The sequence below is a fragment of the Conger conger genome, chromosome 12, assembly GCF_963514075.1.
Source record: "Conger conger chromosome 12, fConCon1.1, whole genome shotgun sequence".
Lineage (NCBI taxonomy): Eukaryota > Metazoa > Chordata > Actinopteri > Anguilliformes > Congridae > Conger > Conger conger.
In genome coordinates, this window is record NC_083771.1 from 41,367,693 (window position 1) to 41,388,500 (window position 20,808).

General features: G+C 44.0%; 1 protein-coding gene across 1 annotated transcript in view; it reads left to right on the forward strand.

The window, feature by feature from the left end:
* si:dkeyp-72a4.1 (uncharacterized protein LOC100148058 homolog) overlaps positions 1 to 19,730 on the forward strand; it is a 45,879-nt gene extending 26,149 nt beyond the window's left edge. Inside the window, exons 3-4 of the mRNA XM_061262158.1 lie at positions 5,632 to 5,758; positions 19,525 to 19,730. Of these exons, the coding sequence (XP_061118142.1) occupies positions 5,632 to 5,758; positions 19,525 to 19,730 (333 nt within the window). The remainder of the gene's footprint in view (positions 1 to 5,631; positions 5,759 to 19,524) is intronic.
* The last annotated feature ends 1,078 nt before the right edge of the window (positions 19,731 to 20,808 follow it).

Below are 20,808 nucleotides of genomic sequence, written 5' to 3' on the forward strand. Positions count from 1 at the left end.
AATAAATATTTATCCTGTTTGAAGTTGCGAACAAGTGGCAATGTAGAATGAACCAAAGTATGTGTATACTCTGCCGTGGGCGTGTCGGTGTGAGGATCCACACATCTGCTCCCATTCCCAGGACCTGACAGTCTGTAATTGCATTTGGAGAGAGGGAACATTGGATTGAGTTTTAGAGGCGATGACTGGGATTGAGTGCTGTCGCTATGAGGAGTGAGCTTACTGACCCCAGTGCATATAGAGGTGTGAGAGACAATGATCCATTCAGTCTCCATGTCGCTCCATATCGGCTATTGTTAATATAGACATACATTCTGTAGGGGAAAAAGCCGGCTTTGTCTCTGCAGAGTCTGAGTTGCTGTTGATTAGTTGAATTTGGTCTTCTGATTTCCTCTATATAAATGGAAGCTGGGAGTTCAAGAAAATAAAATAGAAAGTTACTGCTCAGTATTAGAGTATTCAATGCATCCCCTGCTGTCTTTTTAGGGGGTGCGCTGTTGGACTCAGTAGTTTACTAATGAATTGTTTTGATATTTTCCCTGCCAGTGTATTTGTGTTTTAGTCTCCTATGTTTCCACCACAGCAAGGCACAGCAAATATATATTATATGAGACATCTTTTGTAGTTCACCATCACATTGAAGTGTGACTTTGTAAGAAAACAAGACATTAAGTGAGATGCGTCCCCTGTGGGGGAAAAAAATCATTCTGAGATCTCAGGCAACCTGACAGCCTTTCTACCTGAAAAAATATGCAATTTAGCCATACAGCAGAAAACCCAAACTGGTCTTTTAAAAAACACAGCACACCAAGGATTTATGTGAGAGAAAAAAAAATTGGGTCAGATGTTTGGTGGAATCTGCAACAGCTTTGAGTCTGTTATTGACATTTTTCCCCAGCATTACCCCTACAGAATCAAATTTATGTTGCACACATATCAGCACCAACTTGCATGACATTTCCTGTGAATATTGGTATAGTATAAAATATAATGTGATGTTATTAAAAATTCTCAAAATTGTATTGAAATAATAATATAACACTAGACGCACTAAGTGGAAATGGTGGCTATAGTTAGTGTGGCTTATGTAAAAATAAATACATGCAAGCCATGAAAGTATCATTTGTTGGGTGTGGCCACAGAATAAACATCCAAGCTCGATAAATGCACCCAAAAATGGGTGAATACAGGAGGTGAATATAATTGTGTGACAAAGCGATTTGGTGGCTGTATCAGATCGGGTGATGAATAGGGTCTTACATTGGCCTACCTATTCTGTGAACAATAGGTGTGCCAAGTCTTAGTGAAATCTGTTATTGCTTTCAAGAGTTGCATGCAGAGGGGAAAAAAACAAAAACAGGATCCAATCCTTAGGCTTTCCTCTTCTGGAAAATAATAACTTAGTCATAAGGGCTCAATTCTAAAGATGAAGACATCACTGTGTCGTAGAATAGTGCCGATGTACGTGAGTCATATTTATATTTATACCTGTATACAGGTTTAAGACAGGTTAGCATCAGAGAAGTTGAGATGAGTTTGGTCAGAAGCTGTGTTCTTCTGCTACTGAGAATTGAGGCTTTATGGTGGTTAGAGGGTAGTGGTTGGGGGCAGGTTGATGGTCAAGGAAATAATAATGGGTTTTGTTGTGGTGCTAGAAGGGGGCAGTGTGTTATTATGAATCATGTCCTCTCTGTAAAAGGCGTGAAACGAGGTTGCTATAGGTGATGGAACCTCACAGACAAACTTTTATCAGTCTTGTTCAGCAAAAGAAATGTGTTTGTACCAGTGATTTTTGCTTTTTGGCCACAAGTGGTTGGCAAGATGTTGTGGGTGAGACATAGCAGCAAAGGGGAAAGGTGGGATGGTTGCTGTAGTCCAGGGACCTAGGGCAGGTCAGTAAAGACTTAGCTTCACTTTACTGGGGCTTATGCAGGGGGTGATATCCGTACGACTGATGATCCGAAGAACTGAGTACCATAAAAACCATTAGCATTGCAATACAGCAAAAATGAAAGCATTATATAAACCAAATAACATCTGTATTACAGTGTGTATTAAATAGGAACCACATCCTATATACTGTTGGTTTGGTGTTAAATAAAACACAGAAGTTAAGTGGGTTAAGCACAGGGTAGCACTGCCGCCTCACAGCAAGGAGGTCCTGGGTTCGAATCCTGGTCGGCCGGGGCCTCTCTGTGTGGTGTTTGCATGTTCTCCCCCTGTCTGCGTGGGTTTCCTCCGGGTACTTTCCTCCCACAGTCCAAAGACAGGCAGGTTAGGCTGATTGGAGAGTCTAAATTGCCCGTAGGTATGAGTGTGTGAGTGAATGGTGTGTGTGCCCTGCGATGGACTGGCAACCTGTCCAGGATGTATCCCTGCCTTTTGCCCAATGTATGCTGGGATAGGCTCCAGCCCCCCTGCGACCCAGTTCAGGATAAGCAGGTTAGGATAATGAATGAATGAATGGATGAAGTTAAAAATTAAGCTGAACAAACTAATAAAAAGCCAAATCCACCTCCCCCACCGTGACCTTTGTTGCCTGCAGTACACTTGAAAGCGTATACTTGTAAAGCTTGGCCCACATCTAAGTCCTATTTAGCTTTGCCTTTGATGGTAAGAGACACAGCGCTGCCCGATGTAATTAACTTTGAGCGCAGCGAGTTTACATGCCGCAGAGGCAGCGGAGACGTTGTCTGCGGGTCTGGTCTTCTCGGAGGCGGGCAGAGCGGTACAGGGTGGTGGTGTCTTTAATGACAGTCGCGGTGCCAACCTGACAGCTGCCAAGGAAGCGTGGCCCCAGCGTTCACGCCGTCTTATCTGTCTCTGGGAACAGCTGGCCGCAGCCCATGGAAACCTCCAGCCACCGAAACGGCGGCGGTGAACACACAATCCCTTAATGATATTTCCACTAGTAAGCAGTAGACTGGCAGGCAACAGAGCCATCTGCAATTCATTTACAGGGCTCTGTGTACAACACGTGACAGCGCGTGACCGTCCTGTGGGTTGCAAAAAACGCCATAAATGCGCCGTGCTCTGTACTCTAGCACGCTGGGTTTGAACTGAAGCAGTGAATGTAAGGTTGAAGTGTGGATTGCCACCTCTGATTTGAGGGTATTTGCATCCATATAAGGTGGTCTGTGTAGGAATTAGATATATTTTTATACGTAGTCCCCCCATTTCAGGTGACCAAACGTAATTGGACAGTTGGCTTCTCGGCTTTTTTGGATTAGTGAGGTGTATTCAATCACTTCCTTAGGGTAGGTATAATAAATATTTCAGTATCTAGTCTTGATTCTAGGCTTTCGATTTCCATTGTCTGTCAACATGAGGACCGGAGTTGTGCCATTAAGTCAAGGAAGCCATTATGAGGCTGAAAAAGAATAAGAAAAAAAAATAAAACAGTCAAGCGACGGGCTTACTGAAACAAAGTGTTCATCTCGAGGTAACTATCTCAACACTCAACAGAGTTGAGGGTATGTGAGACGGAGAAGGAACTGAAAACGCGAGACTGGACTCCCGTGGTCAGAGCTTAGAGACTCCCTCCCCGAGAGATGGAGGATTCTGGGAAAGAGCCGGTGGCTGTATCGACGCCCCGCGCCTCAGCCTCCCGAGTGGCACGGAGGACGCGGGCGGGATTCGATTTCCCTTCACGCTGCTCTCGCCTTCTCTAATGGAGCGCCGTGGGAAGGAACTGCATCTGACGACCGCCCGTCTCCGGTCCGCACCGGTCCTCACCGGTCCTCTCCGGCTCTAACACACACTCCGAGCTGTCAGGGGGAAAAAAGGAGTGAAGGTTGAACTTCATGAAGATACGAACAGATACATTACTCAGGTGTGCCAAGGCTTTCGCCAGGACAGCTTTGGCTGATATCTGACAAATAAGCAATACGTATTTCCTTTAGTTTGTGGTTAAGTTTATTGGTCCCTAGATCTTTTAAGCAGAACCTTTTTTTGACAATAAACCTGAACCTCACCTTGAAATTTTGATTGTTGGAAGCATGGGATTTACTGCTACTGCGTATAAATTTTTTATATTCATGTGAATCAAGTTGTGAGAGTGCAATATCTCCAGTCATCCAGCAGAGGGCTCCTATACCACGATCAATTAATATGGATGCGGATGTATAAACGTATACCTATACAATGGCGTTTATGAATTATGTAAATTTATAGGTGATATCCATCATAATATAATTCTGAAAATGTAAATTGCATGGTTATTGTTCACGTTAATACAATAAAGAAGCCATTTTCATCATTAATAAAGATCAAATTAGCATTGTTTTTCCCAAATAGCAAATAGACTGCTACTAACCCCGCACAACAACAATAAGGGTACTAAACTAACACCTACAAGCCAGCATGTTGTGTTGAATGAAAACTCTTCTAGACTGCATGATTCTGTATTCATTAGAGCATTGCTGTTGTGCGTTTTAAGTAAATATGCATTTTAAAGAAATACACTTTGCCTGTGGGGGGCTTTGTGGTTGTGTGTGTGTGTGTGTGTGTGTGTGTGTGTGTGCACGTGGAGCTATGATGTCGATGTTTGGCTTTCTGTGCAGTCATGTTGCACATTATTACACATTAAGTACATGGAAATTACACATTTAAGGGTACATTAGGTAAGATTTTTGTTAAGACCATTGTAAATCCCTTCCTATCATTGAAGAACGCTCACTGACATATTGACTTAAAGTCCTTAAATTCTGGTTTTAAAATATACAGTTAATGGGCGAGCACTCTGTACCAAAACATCATATAGCTATACAATAGCTCATGCTCATTGGTGGTGCTTGAACAAACTGGTGTTTCAACGTCAGCATGTTCACAGAGAAGGGGTGCGATAAACAGTGTTGTGGTTTGAGCGTGTTTGTTGCTGCAAATCCTCTCTTGACCGTTAGACCAAAATTACCTATTGTACCTTTAAATACATTAAATATTTCCAAAGGTTGCTTCTAACAATACATTCTGCTATGCTAATATTAGTGATTACTTTGTTAATTATAACATGAACCTATTCTATTCAAGTGGCATTCTAATGTTGGCACTGAACGTTTACATCTCCATCTTAAATGTTGGGGCTGTATCTGGGCGTTGCCTGTCAATCACAGGGCTCCTCCCCTCTCTCCATCCCTGCTCCACCTGCGGGTGCAGGCAGCTGGTCTGTGATGTTATTTTTTTATTGGAATTCAATTAAGCAATTATGGAGGAGTCCTGCGGAGCGGAGGAGCGTGGAGGGCCAGGTATCGAGCCGGTCCATTACAGCACTCACCCGAGAGCGTCGGGAGTCTCTCCCATCGATCAGAGTGCGGCCCTCACCGTCTGCTCCCCGAAACGCTCGTCCTGAAACATCACGGCCCGCTTCTTCACTCTCATTCACCTGCCTGGGAATGAGGGGATTGAATTCGTCTTCGTGATTTCACGCTCTCGCTACAAGGAACGCCTGTTCCCGCAGCGGAAGGGGCATTACATTCTGTAACTGGCGCTTGTTTTGTGCAGAAGCAGCGGAATCAAAGCAATGCTCAAGTCGTTGCAGTGTGCGGTAGAGTGATGTGACATAAGAGGCTGTCTCCATGGCTCTTTTCTTCTCTGGCACAGCTCTCTGTCTCTCTGTCTCTCTCTCTCTCTCAGATCCATCCCCTGCTGGTGCAGGGCCGTCGTGCTGAGTCATGTAAAGTGAGGCTGCTCCGTCGCACCATCAGCGTTCCGGCCGAGAGCCAGTTCCCAGAATACCATGCGGAACTGTCCACGGAGAGCGGTGAGTAGGCCCCCCCCCCCCCCGTAGCACCCCCCGTGCCCGTCCCAGCCTGCATCGTAATTGGTCCCCACAGAACCTACCCACCCCCCCCCACCCCCAGCCTGTGGAGACCTGTCCTAAGAGGTAGTTTGCAAACACTCCTCCACATACTGTAACTTAGAAAGGCGAAGCTCAGGATGATTGACCCAGCTGAAGTAGCAAACGCTCATTAAGTGCCCTCTCAGCACTGATTCAGGGGTGAGCACTAAAGGACACTGTACACAAAGAGTTAAAGAGTGAAACCATCTGTGAGTACTCATTGTTCAGGCAGAAGACACAAAGGTCAGAGAGAGCAGGTTATGAACAGGAGATATATCATTCAGAAAGCCAACAGAAATAAAGTTCTAATGAGATGTTGATTACTGCGTGAGTATTGGTTATCAACTTGACATAAATTGTGGCATCATTAAAAATGATCAAAATGATATGTAAAATGTGGTTTAATATAATACAATTCTCCAGTCAGTCATGGGTTCATTATAAATACTTCAGTTTTTACATGACTTTCAGTTACAAATGGTCTTTAATCCCAGTGTATTTGTATCTCTGAGGTCCTACTGTGCAGCAAATGACGTGTAAGATAAGAACAAGCACTTGATTGCCATGGGTGGCCATGGCAACAGTAATGCAGCACACCTGCACACTTTACACGTACGTGCGTTTCAGTTCGGAATGTACCATTTATGGATCTCGTCTGCGGAAATGGTGTCCTTCCTGTACGATTGGCCAATGTCCAGCGAGGGGAAGGGGCGGATTGTGACTGGTGGAAGTGGAAAAAGGAGTTGTTAGCTTTGCACAGGGTGAGGGAGTGTGCAGTTTGGCCAGCAGAGGGGGTGCTTGTCTTTCCTATAAGAGAGGTCTCTCCGCTCTGCTGCAGGGACATTCTAACAGGCTACCGCAGTCTCATTGCTGTGCCTGGTGTGTGTGTGCTTATCTCTTCTTTACATGTGCCTGTTACTTGTGTGTCAGTCATTTCAATTCAGTTCCCTCTAAGAGGGCTTGAGAGCTAACATGAGTCCATATTTTAGATTTCACACGTTTCTCTTTTTAAATGCTTACCTTAAATCTGTATGCTGGTGGCTTTGCTCGAGACATTCCAGGTAGCGTTACACCCACATACTCCCTTAGCTATAATCTAATGATATGCACTGTTTATAGTTGAGGCATTGTATTGTGCTGTAGAGAGCACAAAAGCGAATTAGTTCTTCGCCAAAACCAAATGTGACATCTCACTATGTGAAAGCAACAGAATTGGATGTGCTGGAAACTTCGTTTTGCTTTGGAAAAATTCATTATTTTGTTTTCTTCTCGTGTACACATCGCTGAACATTATATAACAGACACATATTTATGCTGTGGCATTACCACTGGGATATGAAGAAGTGTTATCAGCACTGATGTTATCTAGGAAGAGGAGATAGTGAAGGACCGTGTTTGAATATAGATCTTCGTACTGTAAGTATAATGAGATACACATTTAATAAGACATAGGTTTAAAATGATTATTTTGCATGAATCGTTAATGTTCTTTTTCAGAACTCATTTATGACAATGTCAACTGAGTAAATGTACAGTAGTAGATGCAAGAGCCTTCATTGAAATATGTACAGATGTCTAGAAGTTTGTGCTTCTGAGTACCTGGTGTAGTGTCCAGGAGTGTCCAGGAGTGTGCCTTGATTTGGTCGTCTCATTTTGTTTTGTTGTTCTACTTGATCACACTTTATGAAGCTGTCAGTCTCCTGATGCAATTATCATTGTAGTTATGCAAGTTATATAATGTAGAAAGTTCTGTGCAACAGATATGCAGTGGCACACCATTATGTAACCTATCTTGGAACAAAGTGTTAGGGTTGAGTTTGAGATTAGGTTTGAGGTAGGGTTTAAATTAAGTCTTCAGTTCATAGAGTTGTGATTGGGGTTAGAGTTGGTGCTACAAGTTTTGATGTTCTTGGTTCAAATATAATAGCAAAAACTGCAAAATGGGGTTTTTCAGATTCAAATTTTTTCAGAAAATGCAGATGTGTAATATTGCAGTTACACAAGGGATTGTCTGTAGGGGGAACGGCCTGCTTAATCTGAAGGGTTGTCCTTATTACACATGTTTGCTCAGGATCCTTTGAAATGACCCTATGACCCACAAGGGTCTCTGACCCCACCATTTTGGAGCCCTGCACCAGTGTGTGCTGTGCTGTTGTGTGTGTTTCCAGGCATGGTGTGCTCAGTCTGAATGGGGCTGTCCTTTCAGTAGCTCTATCACTCTCAGTACCACCACTCCTTCCTCCCCTTGCTGTCCACTCATTCTGTGTTTTCTGGGCTGAACTGTATAACAGATGGCAGACAAATCCTTAAACCCAGAAGTAAAAAAAAAAGACAAGACATTTATAGCACAGAGAGGTTAGGCTTTATGAATTTTTGAGTGTTTTTTATGAGATTGTTGTTGTGATTCCAGGGCAGTAATGAACACTTCATATTGTGGGGCAGTAAAAGGCAACCCATGAAATACTGTAATTGTGCAATATAAAGACACTTATTAGACCATCAACCCTCATTTATAGCATATCTGTGCCTGTTCTGTTTTACACCTCTGATCCATTTTCCATAATCATTGTACTTTCTCATAGTCTTTATTGCTAAAAGGTTTGAGGTTATCAAGTACCCAGAAGTAGACACTTGGGGCTCTGCCTCTCATTCTATTCAATTTCAAGTCTTATTTACTGTACTTTAAAACAGTGTCTTCCATTAGATGTTGAAATGCCTATGATGTGTTTACTTAATGTGTATTTGTGATGAACTGACGAGTTGTAGTTTGCCCTCCAGCAGTGGGTGGTATAATTATCACATATTTGAGTTGTGCAACTTCACGTGTCGTCAACATGCATTGCTTTGAGTCGACGCAAACTGTGCCGTTTATACCAACATAACTGCAGGTATTGTATACTAATTCCCTAAATCCCTGACCTGTGAAAGGATGTCACCAGAGTATCCCCAGTGCCAGGCCTAGCAAATGGTGACGCTTAGTATGTCTGAGTGATGCAAGATTGCCAGGTTGGGCATGGCGTGGATGGCAAGGAGAATGGCTAGAAGGAAAAGGAGAATAGCATTGGGACCTGCCTTTAATTAGTTTGCAGTTCCATATTCAATATCAATCCAATCATTTTAATTATCTACTGTGGTATATTTGGAGGAATGCCAAAGTGTCATTCAAACAGAGGTAATCATATTCCAAGATTCATGAGCATGGCACTTTGCCTGAAATTTGACTGGTTATCCAACACAAACAACTATGCCACTAAAGTGCCTCTAAAGGAGTTCTCGCCCTCCTAATACTCAGATCCTATAACAACCATGCACTTAACCTCTTTGTTCAAATGTCCTTAATGTTGCCGCAGGACCTTGCAGATGTCCGGTTTTCTCTGCGAGAGTCGAGGCCTCTTGCCACATAATGCTGGCGAGACGCGTTTGTCTCTTTTGGATTTTGGTCCTTTTGGGTTGTTCAGCACCGAATTTATTTGTCATTTAGTCCCGTCTTTCACCCCTCTTTATTCGTATAGTGCCACATGAGAGGGTGCAAGTGAGACCGGCTCACGTCAGGCCAGTCTGAGGCAGCTCTAAATGAGAAAGTGTCAGGAGAAGAGCTGGTTATTAGGGATGGCAGAGCTGAGAGGCTTTTCTGGTAATTCAGTGCTGTTGCCGATAATAGGCTTAGAGCTATCATAGTATAAGGAACATGCCCCTCTGTGTCCTGTGTATGGGCCAATAGCCTTTAAAAACATTTATTTCTGCACTCCCGAGAATAATATGCTATAGAGTCTTAGAATGTTTTCAAGGACTATCTCTCTGTGCCACTGGTCTGATATGCAGTGTGCTTTATGTGAATAGTGTCCTGGGCTGTGTTTTATGTGTGTACATGCACTGTGCTTTATGTGTATAGTGTTCTGGGCTGTCTGTTTGTCCTGAGTTGTATTATGTGCGTGTTGTAACAGCTGGATTGTATATGAGGTAGGGGAATAGGACCTCATATTAAATATTGAATTCCTAAAGACGGTTGCATCTTGTTTTGTACATTCTCTCTAGGCGGGTGTGATCATAAGTTACATTGAGCTGCCTCACAAAAGACTGGAATAACCTCTGGCCTCATAAGCCATTCTGCCTTCAACACAACATCTCTCTCTATTCCTTCTACAAAATTGAGTGTCAGGCTAGGCAGAGTTTTTCACTGTGAGAAGCCATAGCCCTCGTAGCTGTTAGTGTGACTACAGAGAGCTGAACGCAGAAACCAAATGCATCATGTCACTGCCTTGCCAATTAAAACCAAATCCAGCAAGAATCCCACCCTCTCATCATCCTTTGCAATTCTCTCTTATTCACCATGACGGGCGGCAGTATTTTGGGCTGTGTTGCAGTGGAAAATGCACTCTACACACACACACACACACATCCATGACCCATTTTTCCCAGCCTGTACTCTCCGCTGGAAAGGGAACGGTACATAACTCCAGGTGTGCCTGCTTATTCATCCCAAAATCAGAGAAATCCGGACATCTTTTGCCCAAAGCTCGGGATTCCAGACCATTCCTGTAATCGCTGGTTCTGTTGGATGAATCTGGAGTTCTCGGAATCGGCCCCAATTGATATTACATGCACATCTCTGCATTGTTCATTGCCTCTGATGGAGTCATGTTGTGTGACTACTGATGCTTTGCATAGTACACCATTCAGTCACGTTTCCCTTTTAACATTAGACTAATGACTTTATTATAGATATTTGTATGTTGCATTACTATTATGAATGAATTGAATAAATCTAATGTTATAATGCTGCTTGATTCAGATTGAAAGACTGACGGCTCTTACTGGTTGACCTGAGACATCGGCTAAACGAGTCATTGGGATTTCCTTGCTGAGGGAATTATATTCCATATATTTTGATGCGGTGGTTTTTCATGTCCACATGGTTCATGTTGCTGGATTTGCCATGGCTGCTGTGGGCCAGTGCCCATGGCCAGGAGAGAAGTCAATATATAAGCAGAAAAGATATTTTAGTGAAACTGGCTCTTGCTCTTTGCCAGTACAGTGCGTCACGTCAACATGATTGCACAGATGAAAGTGCCATTTCTTAATGCAACTGTGAAACTTGTTAATGACGAGGAGGACAGCTCTGATCTATTCAATATTTGATGCAATATTTTCTTCCAACCTTCCAACAATATTTTCTGCCAAGTCTTGTGTCCATCATGACAGACCTTCTTGTAGTCTTAGCCAGACGAACAGAGGCATATATCTTCGACAGTTCCCCTGTATCTAAGAAAATGACCGTTTGGAAAAAAAGAAGTTATGCAACTAATACACTTCACAGAGGGTTATTTAAAAGGCTCCCTCCAAACACATAAAACACCTCTTGTATTGTTTATGTGCTCCCAGACAGTGCATTAGTAACAATGGCTGCACCATACAGCATGGCAAAGGGAGAGAATACATAACTGCGCTGGGAGTCCGGTAGCTATGTTGTTCCCCACAGACCAGTAAACTTGTGTCTGAAGAGAACTGTCACGCTCTCTCTAGTGGTCCCCTTGAATCCGAAGTAAAACAGGCCTGTTTTTATTGTCCTATGCTTATGCTGAAATGAGGTGCGTGGAACGTCCTCCCACTGACACCTGTTGTTCAAGAGTTATTCTGTCATCTTAAACACAATATATAACAAGCATTTTGGTGGACTCAATAACAAAAGCCAAAATAAACTCCAACTATATGTGTGCTAGTACTAGTATTGTGTGGTGGCTTGCATATTTTTAAGTACTGTTCATCAGTTTCATGATTAGATTTATTTTCTGGGCTGTTTACTGAAACATAATGCCTGACTTTCACTCAGCATATTCAAGTATAATATATAACCGATCATATACCATGCCAGCTTTTGTTACATTTTGTGTACCAGTTTTTGGATTCATTCCAAAAACATCAGAGATCAACTCATTCTCACTCCCCTCTCACACCAGCTGCTATACAGTGTGACAAATCAGTACTTGCAAATGTGAGTTATTTTTGTGTGTACATACTGCATACTATTAGCAGATATTCTTGTGGAATATAAATGAAGGATTCCACCTCTTCAGTGATATTGCTTCTCTCCATTATTCTCAGTGTTTTGTGTTTCATCACCATTTAAATATTCAGATTTTGTTTAACTCTAGCTATGTTGCCAGCAGTGGTTTATGTTCACTAGTTACTCTAGCTTCAGTAGTAATGCGTGTCCTTAGCACAACCAAATTGCAGCAATACTTCTCTGTGAGAAAGTCGGCTCCTGAGAACAACGTGCATTACAAGATGGCTGAGGCATAGTAAAAAATAACAGCTATCCTACTTTCAGTCGTAGGTGTGTGATTGGGGCTACGAGTCTCAGGGAGTTATGCAAAACGGACCCAGGGAGGGAGGGTGACGGTCGGCAGGAGGTCCCCTGTCTCGTCACACGCAGGCAGGTCCTCGGGTCCGTAGGTCACCTGCAGGCTGCTCGTGCCGGCTGTGTGTGAGCCTCTCTGGGACAGCGGCCGAGCTGTTGGGCTGCTTGGCTGCATGGTCAATGATAAGCTAAAAAGGGTGGCTTTGGAGCGCATGGTTGCCTGTCTGCTTGGCTCCATCCAGATGGCGGAGAATAACGACCGGGCATTCCGAATTGGGAGAATAAAATAAAAATAGGAGTTATCGAATGCATTTCCCCCCCCCTCACTCACACCATTTTTCGGAATATTCTGGTAATGATGCAAAAAAAACCAACAAAGCTTTCATTGCTGCATAGTTTCTTTATGGGAGGCATATGTGAATGATCACTCACTTACATTCATGCCATAACCTCTCAAAAACAGACATGCTTACACCCATATTTGTCCATGTGACGACCATACAAGAGCTCCCTGAGAAGCCGTTCCCTCCGGGAGCAGGTTGACATACCTGGTGGTCGTGTAAGCATGACAAAACTAATCCCACTGAGGTGTGCTGTAGCTGTATCCAGACAGCTGTGAGCGGCGTATAAAGATGTGTACGTTTTACTGAAGAGAAATGAAGCGGAACGTGGTGTTCGGATTTCGCAGTTCCTACCTTGATTTTCTCGCTGTGCGGTTGCCAAGGTTGCGCAATGTCATGTTCAGGAACGTTCATTTCAATTTTGTTTATTGTGCGCCTGGAACAATCACCGAACAGCTGGTTCAGTGACTCATGTATCTAAAATGCTGATCCTTTTCATGATTCGTGATTGGATAGGTAATGGCTAGGTTTATGTAATCAGAAAAGCTCATCCAGGGGCTCTGAGAGCACCATTTAGACAAAGAGTACTCTCTTTCCTCTGGCTAATGAAGCAGGGAATAATGTGTTCAATTAGCCTGGCCCGCTCAGTGGCTGTAAAGGCCGACCATCGGTGTGCTGTTTTGGGTGAAGGTTGTGGAGGAGAATGACGCTAAACTGCATACATTAAAGTAGCTCCGTAACTTTAGTACTGCACAGGGCTGTGGAGTCATCACCAGGTGGCCTAAATTCCACTGTCCATAACATAATTTATCATACAGTATCACGTCACCCTATTAAAGGGCTAGCTGTATACACTAAGACAATATGTTACTCACAGATCAACAGCCACCACGTGCAGGGATATCCACTAAGACCAGGGATGCACACAAAATGCTAAGGTGTCAAAAGAGAGAGAGAAGATTAAAAAGAGTTTAGGAAATTATTGAGATTGAGATTGTATGTTTGAAAAAGCTATGGACTTGACCTCTCATACTACTACTACTACTACTACTACTACTGCTCCTACTCCTGCTACTGCTACTACTACTACTACTGCTACTGATACTACTACTACTATTACTATTGCTACTACTACTACTACTACTACTACTGCTACTACTGCTACTACTATTACTATTGCTACTACTGCTACTGCTACTACTACGACTATTACTATTGCTGCTACTACTACTACTACTACTACTACTACTACTGCTGCTGCTGCTGCTACTGCTACTACTATTGCTACTAGTGCTACTAGTGCTACTACTACTACTACTACTACTACTACTACTACTGCTACTGCTACTACTATTACTATTGCTGTTACTACTACTACTACTACTACTACTACTGCTACTACTACTATTGCTACTACTACTACTACTACTACTACTGCTGCTGCTGCTGCTGCTGCTGCTACTGCTACTACTAATAGTAGTTTTGACATTTGACATTTTTCTTTTTTCGGAGACATACATTACAAAGTGCACTGCACTTAGATGAAGTATAGTCACCAATGGCAGCCATGATGGCATGAACATCTCTTGCCTAGCTCTTGGTCTCCTTCTCGTGAGAGCACGGCTCTGTTGGCCAATTTTATCAAAGCGCTGGACCAAGCAGGGGCCTGCATTTTCCCAGCATTCAGCTTGTTTCAATTCCAGCTTCTCAGTGTTTCATATTGCTTCACAGTGCTGCAGAGTAATGCTCTGGTGGGAGTTTGGCTGCCTATTGAGGCTTGTTTATGTTAACACTGTGTAAGCAGGCTCTCTTCAGATTTCAATAACAATCACGAAACAATCTCCAAAACTCAAGTGTAGAAATATGATGAGGAACCAAAATGCATTGCAGACAGTCTAGGTAGTAAAAAGTCATGCACGCAGTTATATTCACTTACGCTGTGTTATTCTGATGAGCGCCAGATGCCGTGTCCCTAACCTGGGTCTCTGCCCGTGCTCCTCCCTGGTGCATTTGCAGCACGCTGCATTGCGTCTGGCGGTTTTGTTAAGACTGTAAAAGTTGGGCTCAGAGCGGGTCTGGCTCGCTCACAGGCGGACTCGCTCTGCTGACGCACTGGCAGACCGCACGGCCATGGCCTGCGCAGTGTGCCACGGGACAGACTCAAACACTGATCCCGTGCACAGTGTACCACAGAACAGACTCAAACACTGATCCCATGCACAGTGTACCACAGAACAGACTCAAACACTGATCCCATGCTCACCATGGTCTGCACAGTGTACCACAGAACAGACTCAAACACTGATCCCACGCGCAGTGTACCACGGAACAGACTCAAACACTGATCCCATGCTCACCATGGCCTGCACAGTGTACCACGGAACAGACTCAAACACTGATCCCATGCACAGTGTACCACAGAACAGACTCAAACACTGATCCCATGCTCACCATGGTCTGCACAGTGTGCCACAGAACAGACTTAAACACTGATCCCATGCTCACCATGACCAGAACAGGCTGAACTGTCAATATCATGCTGACTGCCTGCCTTGTATACAAGTTGAGTGTATGCTTGCGTCTCTATTTATATTTGGGGGAGAGCAGTTCATTTTCACATTATCATCTGGGTGTTTTTTTTGTTAGAATCACAGAAAGTACAAGCTGTTTGGTTCTTGGTATCTCTAAGACTGTGTCAGTTGATGAGGTTTAACTTGCTGAAAGAGGAGGGATGTTATAGATCCACCTCTCTGCCTGGATTATGGCTGTCGACTGGAAGCAGATTACTGGTCCAGGGGTCAATATTCCCCCCACACTTAATGCAGTGTGGTCCTAATATAGGAGAAAGGAAATGACTCCCTTCCTGTGGGGTGAGATAATGTGGCATTGAATTAAATAACAGATTATTCCTGTACCTGTGATTATGCAAAAGAAACAACAGTCTTGGATAGTCGTGAAGTGGTGTGATGCTAACAAGCAGTGCAATATTTCCCACCATAGGGAATACATTTTTTGATTAACTTCCATTTTGGTGAAAGTGTTATGGTCTGTGTGCAATAAGTAAGACTCTTTGCTTCTCCTACTTTATGTCTCTATTGTGCTTGTGTTTGTTTCAGGCTCAGTAGATTAGCCCTTTGTTAAGATTGCTTTCTTCTCATTGTCTTTTGCCATTGTAAGAATGTACTCCTTTCTCATTGAAAAGGTAGTGTCCAGAAAAACAGAACCGTGTCCCCTCACCTCTCCTCTCTGGCCTTCGGGGAGCATGGCAGTTTTGAATGGAGCTTGATATGCTCAGGAACCTGGATCTTTAGACCAAGCTTTATGTATCATTTGGGTGCAGTGGATGGCACTGTCACCTCACAGCAAGAAGGTCCTGGGTTTGAATCACAGCCTGGGCCTTTCTGTGTGGAGTTTGCATGTTCTCCCTGTACCCATGTAAGTGTCCTCCTGCCGTCCAAAGACATGTCGGTTAGGTTACTTTGTGGGGAATTACACCTGTAACATTTTTGTAAATATCCACATGTACTTGTGAACCTACCCTGTATAAGTAAAGGTCTAATTAAAATGTGATCATTCTGTATGGAAGCTTATCATACTTTGGAAGCTATGTTCATGTGACCCTTTTGACAAATGCTTGAGAATATTTTTACTTATTCTCTGCTGTTGTGCTTATTGGCCTGTAGCTTTTAAAAATACGAAGACATGCTTCTTCATTCCCATTAAAAGTCACATACACTCAGTGAGCACTTCATTAGGTATTTATTAGACTTATTTTTTAGCTCTGCTGCTATAGTCTATCCACTTAGAGGTTTGACACTGTGTGTTCTGAGATGCTCTTCTGTATACCACTGTTGTAATGTGTGGTTATTTGTGTTACTGTCACCTTCCTGTCAACTTTGACCAGTCTTGTACTCTGACCTCTCTCATTAACAACGCGTTTCTGCCCGCAAAACTGCTGCTCACTGGATGTTTTTTTCTTTGTTTTGCACCATTCTCTGTAAAATCTAGTGACTGTTGTGCATGAAAATCCCAAGAGATCAGCAGTTTCTGAGATAGTCAAACCACCCTGTCTGGCGGCAACAATCATTCCATGGTCAAAGTCACTTAGATCACATTTCTTTCCCTTTCAGACATTCGGTCTGAACAACAGCTGAACCTCTTGACCACGTCGGCATGCTTTTATGCATTTAGTTGCTGTTGCATGATTACATATTCACATGAAGTCACAGTTCCTATTTACTGATCTGCAGTTGCTTCAAGGTGAACAAACAAAACATTCCACAGCTATCCAGAGTATCAGCCTGTGTATTGTTCACTAAACAGTGAAACTATCATTGTGGTCTCTGGCCATATTTCGAGGACAGACAGTCCTTTCTTTTTTCAGACATGACTGTACTGTGTCAGTCACGGCTGTGATACAGCTTATTAATCCTGCTGTCACAACCCTGTTGTTTTGCATGAGTGATTTATACATTAGTACCGTATTATATTGCTGTGTACATTAAACTGTGCTGCAACTGGCTTGACAGGATAATACGGTCGACAATTCCATAATAGTATGAATATTTTATAGCAAAAGGGGTTACCTGTGTCAGCCGCCCAGTGCATCCCTCTAATTATGAATACAATACATGTTTTTAAAATATGATTGGTTTTTGTACTTATTTGTATTCAGCTTTAGTTTTCGGCCTTGGTTGGGTTTATTTTCCACTGGGCGTTTGGAAGAGACCTAATCTGATGTACGGGTATTGACGAGACCCTCCCACTCGCCGGGCAGTATGTGACCGTGTTTTTAACATGCCCGCTCTCCCTCCTGCTCCGTCACAGCCTTTGACCTTGCTGTCCTCCTGAAGTGATGTATCCTCGTATTGAAGCGGACGCAGGAGCGGTTAGTTAACTCCGGCTGGATAAACCCAGGGAATGGGTTCGCGCCGGGTTCAGTGTGGAAGACTATAGAAGGTAATAGAGGCCCTGTCGTCAGCCTTCGGCTCTGCTGAATCACCGTGGCGTACGGGAGCTCCGGTCCTGACAGACTGCCCTTCATCGCCTGTCCCTCTCCTCGGCTCTCCCCCTCTGTTCTGCATCTCAATGTCCCTCTCCCTCTCCCTGTCCTCTCCTCCAGTCCCATCTGTTCATATTATTTCAGCCTCTTTGGCCCCCTTTGTACAGTAGTATTTATGGCTCCTCCGCTTTCTCTCCCCATCCCTCATCTGAGTTGTCTGATTCGCCTCACCCCCTCTTTCCTGTGCTCCCTCACCTCTCTCTGGTCCTTTCCCAGTGCGCTCGGCGTAACCGCAGTCCGCTTGACTGACGTCCTTCCTCCTCTCAAGTGAGTGTGTTAGGCACTGCAGAGGCCTCCTGTTCTCCACGCTCGAGAAAGGCCCACAAACGACGTGCAAACAATTCGTTTGTGAATAAACCTGGGTGGCTCCCAAAAACTTTAACCCAAGCATGCGAAGTGAGAGCAAGTCCTGGAGCGATATCCTTACTGTTGGCGTTCCAGACCATATCCGCACCGTCAGGCTGTGTGTCCCAGTCGGAGGGCAGCCAACTCTGGAGCCGTGTACAATTCCCCTGCATCCTCACCATGACACTTCCCCAGCTCTACTCATATTCCCAAACAAACACACGCTTGGTCTATTTGTTTGGGAATATGAGTACACTTTAGAAAGTTCTTGGTGGCTAAGTAGGAGTCACAGAGAGGATCATTTAAGAACGTTGCTCCTGCAGACATAGAGGATCATGTGTACTGGGGGCTGTTGAATGTGAATGTGTGTTTTTTTTCAATAAGGAAGCAGAATTATCTCCATTCAGGTGTTTTAAACGCTGAACTTCTCTGAACAATAAGCGTATGTTTATTTTTTGGAGTGCACCAGTCCATTTTTATTCAGTCAGTTCAGTGTTCGGTGTTGAATAGGCATTCAGTGGCCATAAATTACTATGATCATTTTGGTTCAAGTTCAAGTTCCTGAATTGAAAATTAATAGATGTTTCTTGAAGAATGACTGCAGATAGTGCAGTGGGTAGGGTGCTGAACTCTTGGGCAGAAGGTTTTTTATTCAGAAACCATAGCAGTGTGGGTGGTATTTCTCCCTGTTTTTTTACTTTGGATTTAATTGACATCTGTAATTATTTTGGAAGTGAATACACCCTCTTTTGCTGTTGAATATGAAAATCAGGGACACTGCCTTAGTACCCATCAGGAAAGGGTCCTGCCATTTTTTACCCCTGACACCTCATGAATAAATCACCAAATACTTATTGGTGAGTTTGAGCATGCTTTCCAAGTTGTCAGCGCACACTGTTATTAAGTTCCCCATGATTTTTGTGGGTGATTCACTCCAGTCAATAGATAAATGCAGCACACCTGCCAGTGTTTCATCCACTGGAAAGCAGGGGGATGCCTGCTCCTTTTGTTTGAAGTTCTGGCCTGAGCACAACTACCTGAATTCTCTGGAAGAAACACTGCTCTCCTGAAAGAAAGAAACACTCTTTTTTTAACTGAATGATAAGCTGTTGAATTTGAAGGGGTGCTTCTCTGATAAAGAAAAAGGCAGTAGTGATTATCCATGCCTTATAGAGCCATTTTCTGTGTGGTGCTGCTCATTTGCATATATGTTGCCTGGGTGATAATCACTGACAGCCTTACAATCTCTGTCATTGCTTTGCTTTATTTTTCTGTTTCTCTTAAAAACCTCAGAGTCAAATGTAAAGAGAAATGCCATTAATAACCATGCTCCTAAATATGTTGACATGCCCAAGATATGTAACAAATACAAATATGTACATATCTGGTACATAGGCTATCTGTCTGATAGAGCTCACCTTAGTATTTGAGTGAGTTTGCTGGCAGTATACTCCCTTGTGCCTCAGTAAAAGAGTGTAGTTTCTGTATTGTTCCCATGTTAAAGGGGAAGAGAGTTGTGTATAATTCACAAAACAAAAAGAAGAATGACAATACTGCGCCCCCGGCCCCCCCGTAAAGACAGAAACCCCAGGGTGCAGTACTGATCCCCTCCACACGAGCCCGGCCGTCACTCGGGCCGAGCCGCACGGCAGCGGTGACGGGCTGACCGCTCCACCCCGGAGCCCGGCGTGGGTCCGCTGCAGCTCCACCCTGGAGGAGCGTAAAAAAAGGGGCGCTGTGCCTTTAAGAGCCCGGAGACGCGCGGATGTGGAAAAGGCCCCTGCGTGAGTCTCCAGCCAGTCGTCTCCGCGGAGCGGGAGCCAGATGTATCGCAGCAGCCTGAGAACGCCGGAGCTGGGCCAGCCCCTTCGAGCGGGAGTAGCCCCAGAACCCCCGGAGCCTCCGCTGCCGTTCGCAACATGTAACAGCCCAGCCTCCCAAGTTATGGAGCCTGACAACACAGCCCAGCAAGAGACCCTCCATGGTAAGGAGAAGTGTGTGTGGAGCGGGGGGGGGAGAGGTGGACCACTCACTTCCAGAGTGCCGCTGCCTTGTGATCAGGCGACTGCGAGGGGCTGGAGAGAGGGCTGATGAGACTAACAGACCGCTCTGCTCCGCTCAGTCAGTTTTGCGTGCCTCTTTCGCCGTGTGTGTTTGTGTTGTTTTAGCTGCGCGCCCTACATTTTTGCGTGTCGAATCGGCTGGGAGTTTGAAGGAAATCGGGGATGTGAAACTTTCTGTGAACATGCCTCTGAGTGCTTGGCTGAGGGGGGAGCCTGTTCTGGAGTTGGGGGTGATAGGGGGGGGGGGACTGGGGGGGTTCTGGAGGGCTGATCCTCATCTCTGTAGAAATCATTGACAAGCACTTTCAGTCGCCTGTTTGCTGGTCTGATGAAAATATCTCAATGAGGAATGTTACCTGTGAGCTGTTATTTGCTTGCCGTTTATTTGTTGTGGGCTTGTATATGTCTGTTTGATTTTTAGATTGAAAAATGTTTTTTTTAAAACCACCGTCAACAGTGGATATAGTGAATTGCTTTCAATGTTTGGGTCTGTAATGTCTAATTTGATTTTGCACAATTTCATGCAAAGTTACAATCCATCACAATAGCTCTGGGACTTTGAAAACATTACCGGGCACATGAAAACAGATGTCTCCATTGTCAGGAGAAATGAAATTCTGGAACAGAATTTGAGAGTGAGAAAAATAGAGCCAGACCAGACAGACTGTGTATGTGTGTGTGCGTGTCTGTGGTATGAATTAATTTTGCTTGCTGACCAATATATTCGGGAACCTCGACTGCATATCACTGACAGAAAGTTCTTTCTAAACTTTTCCAGTCAAGATTTAAACAGAACAAAAAAA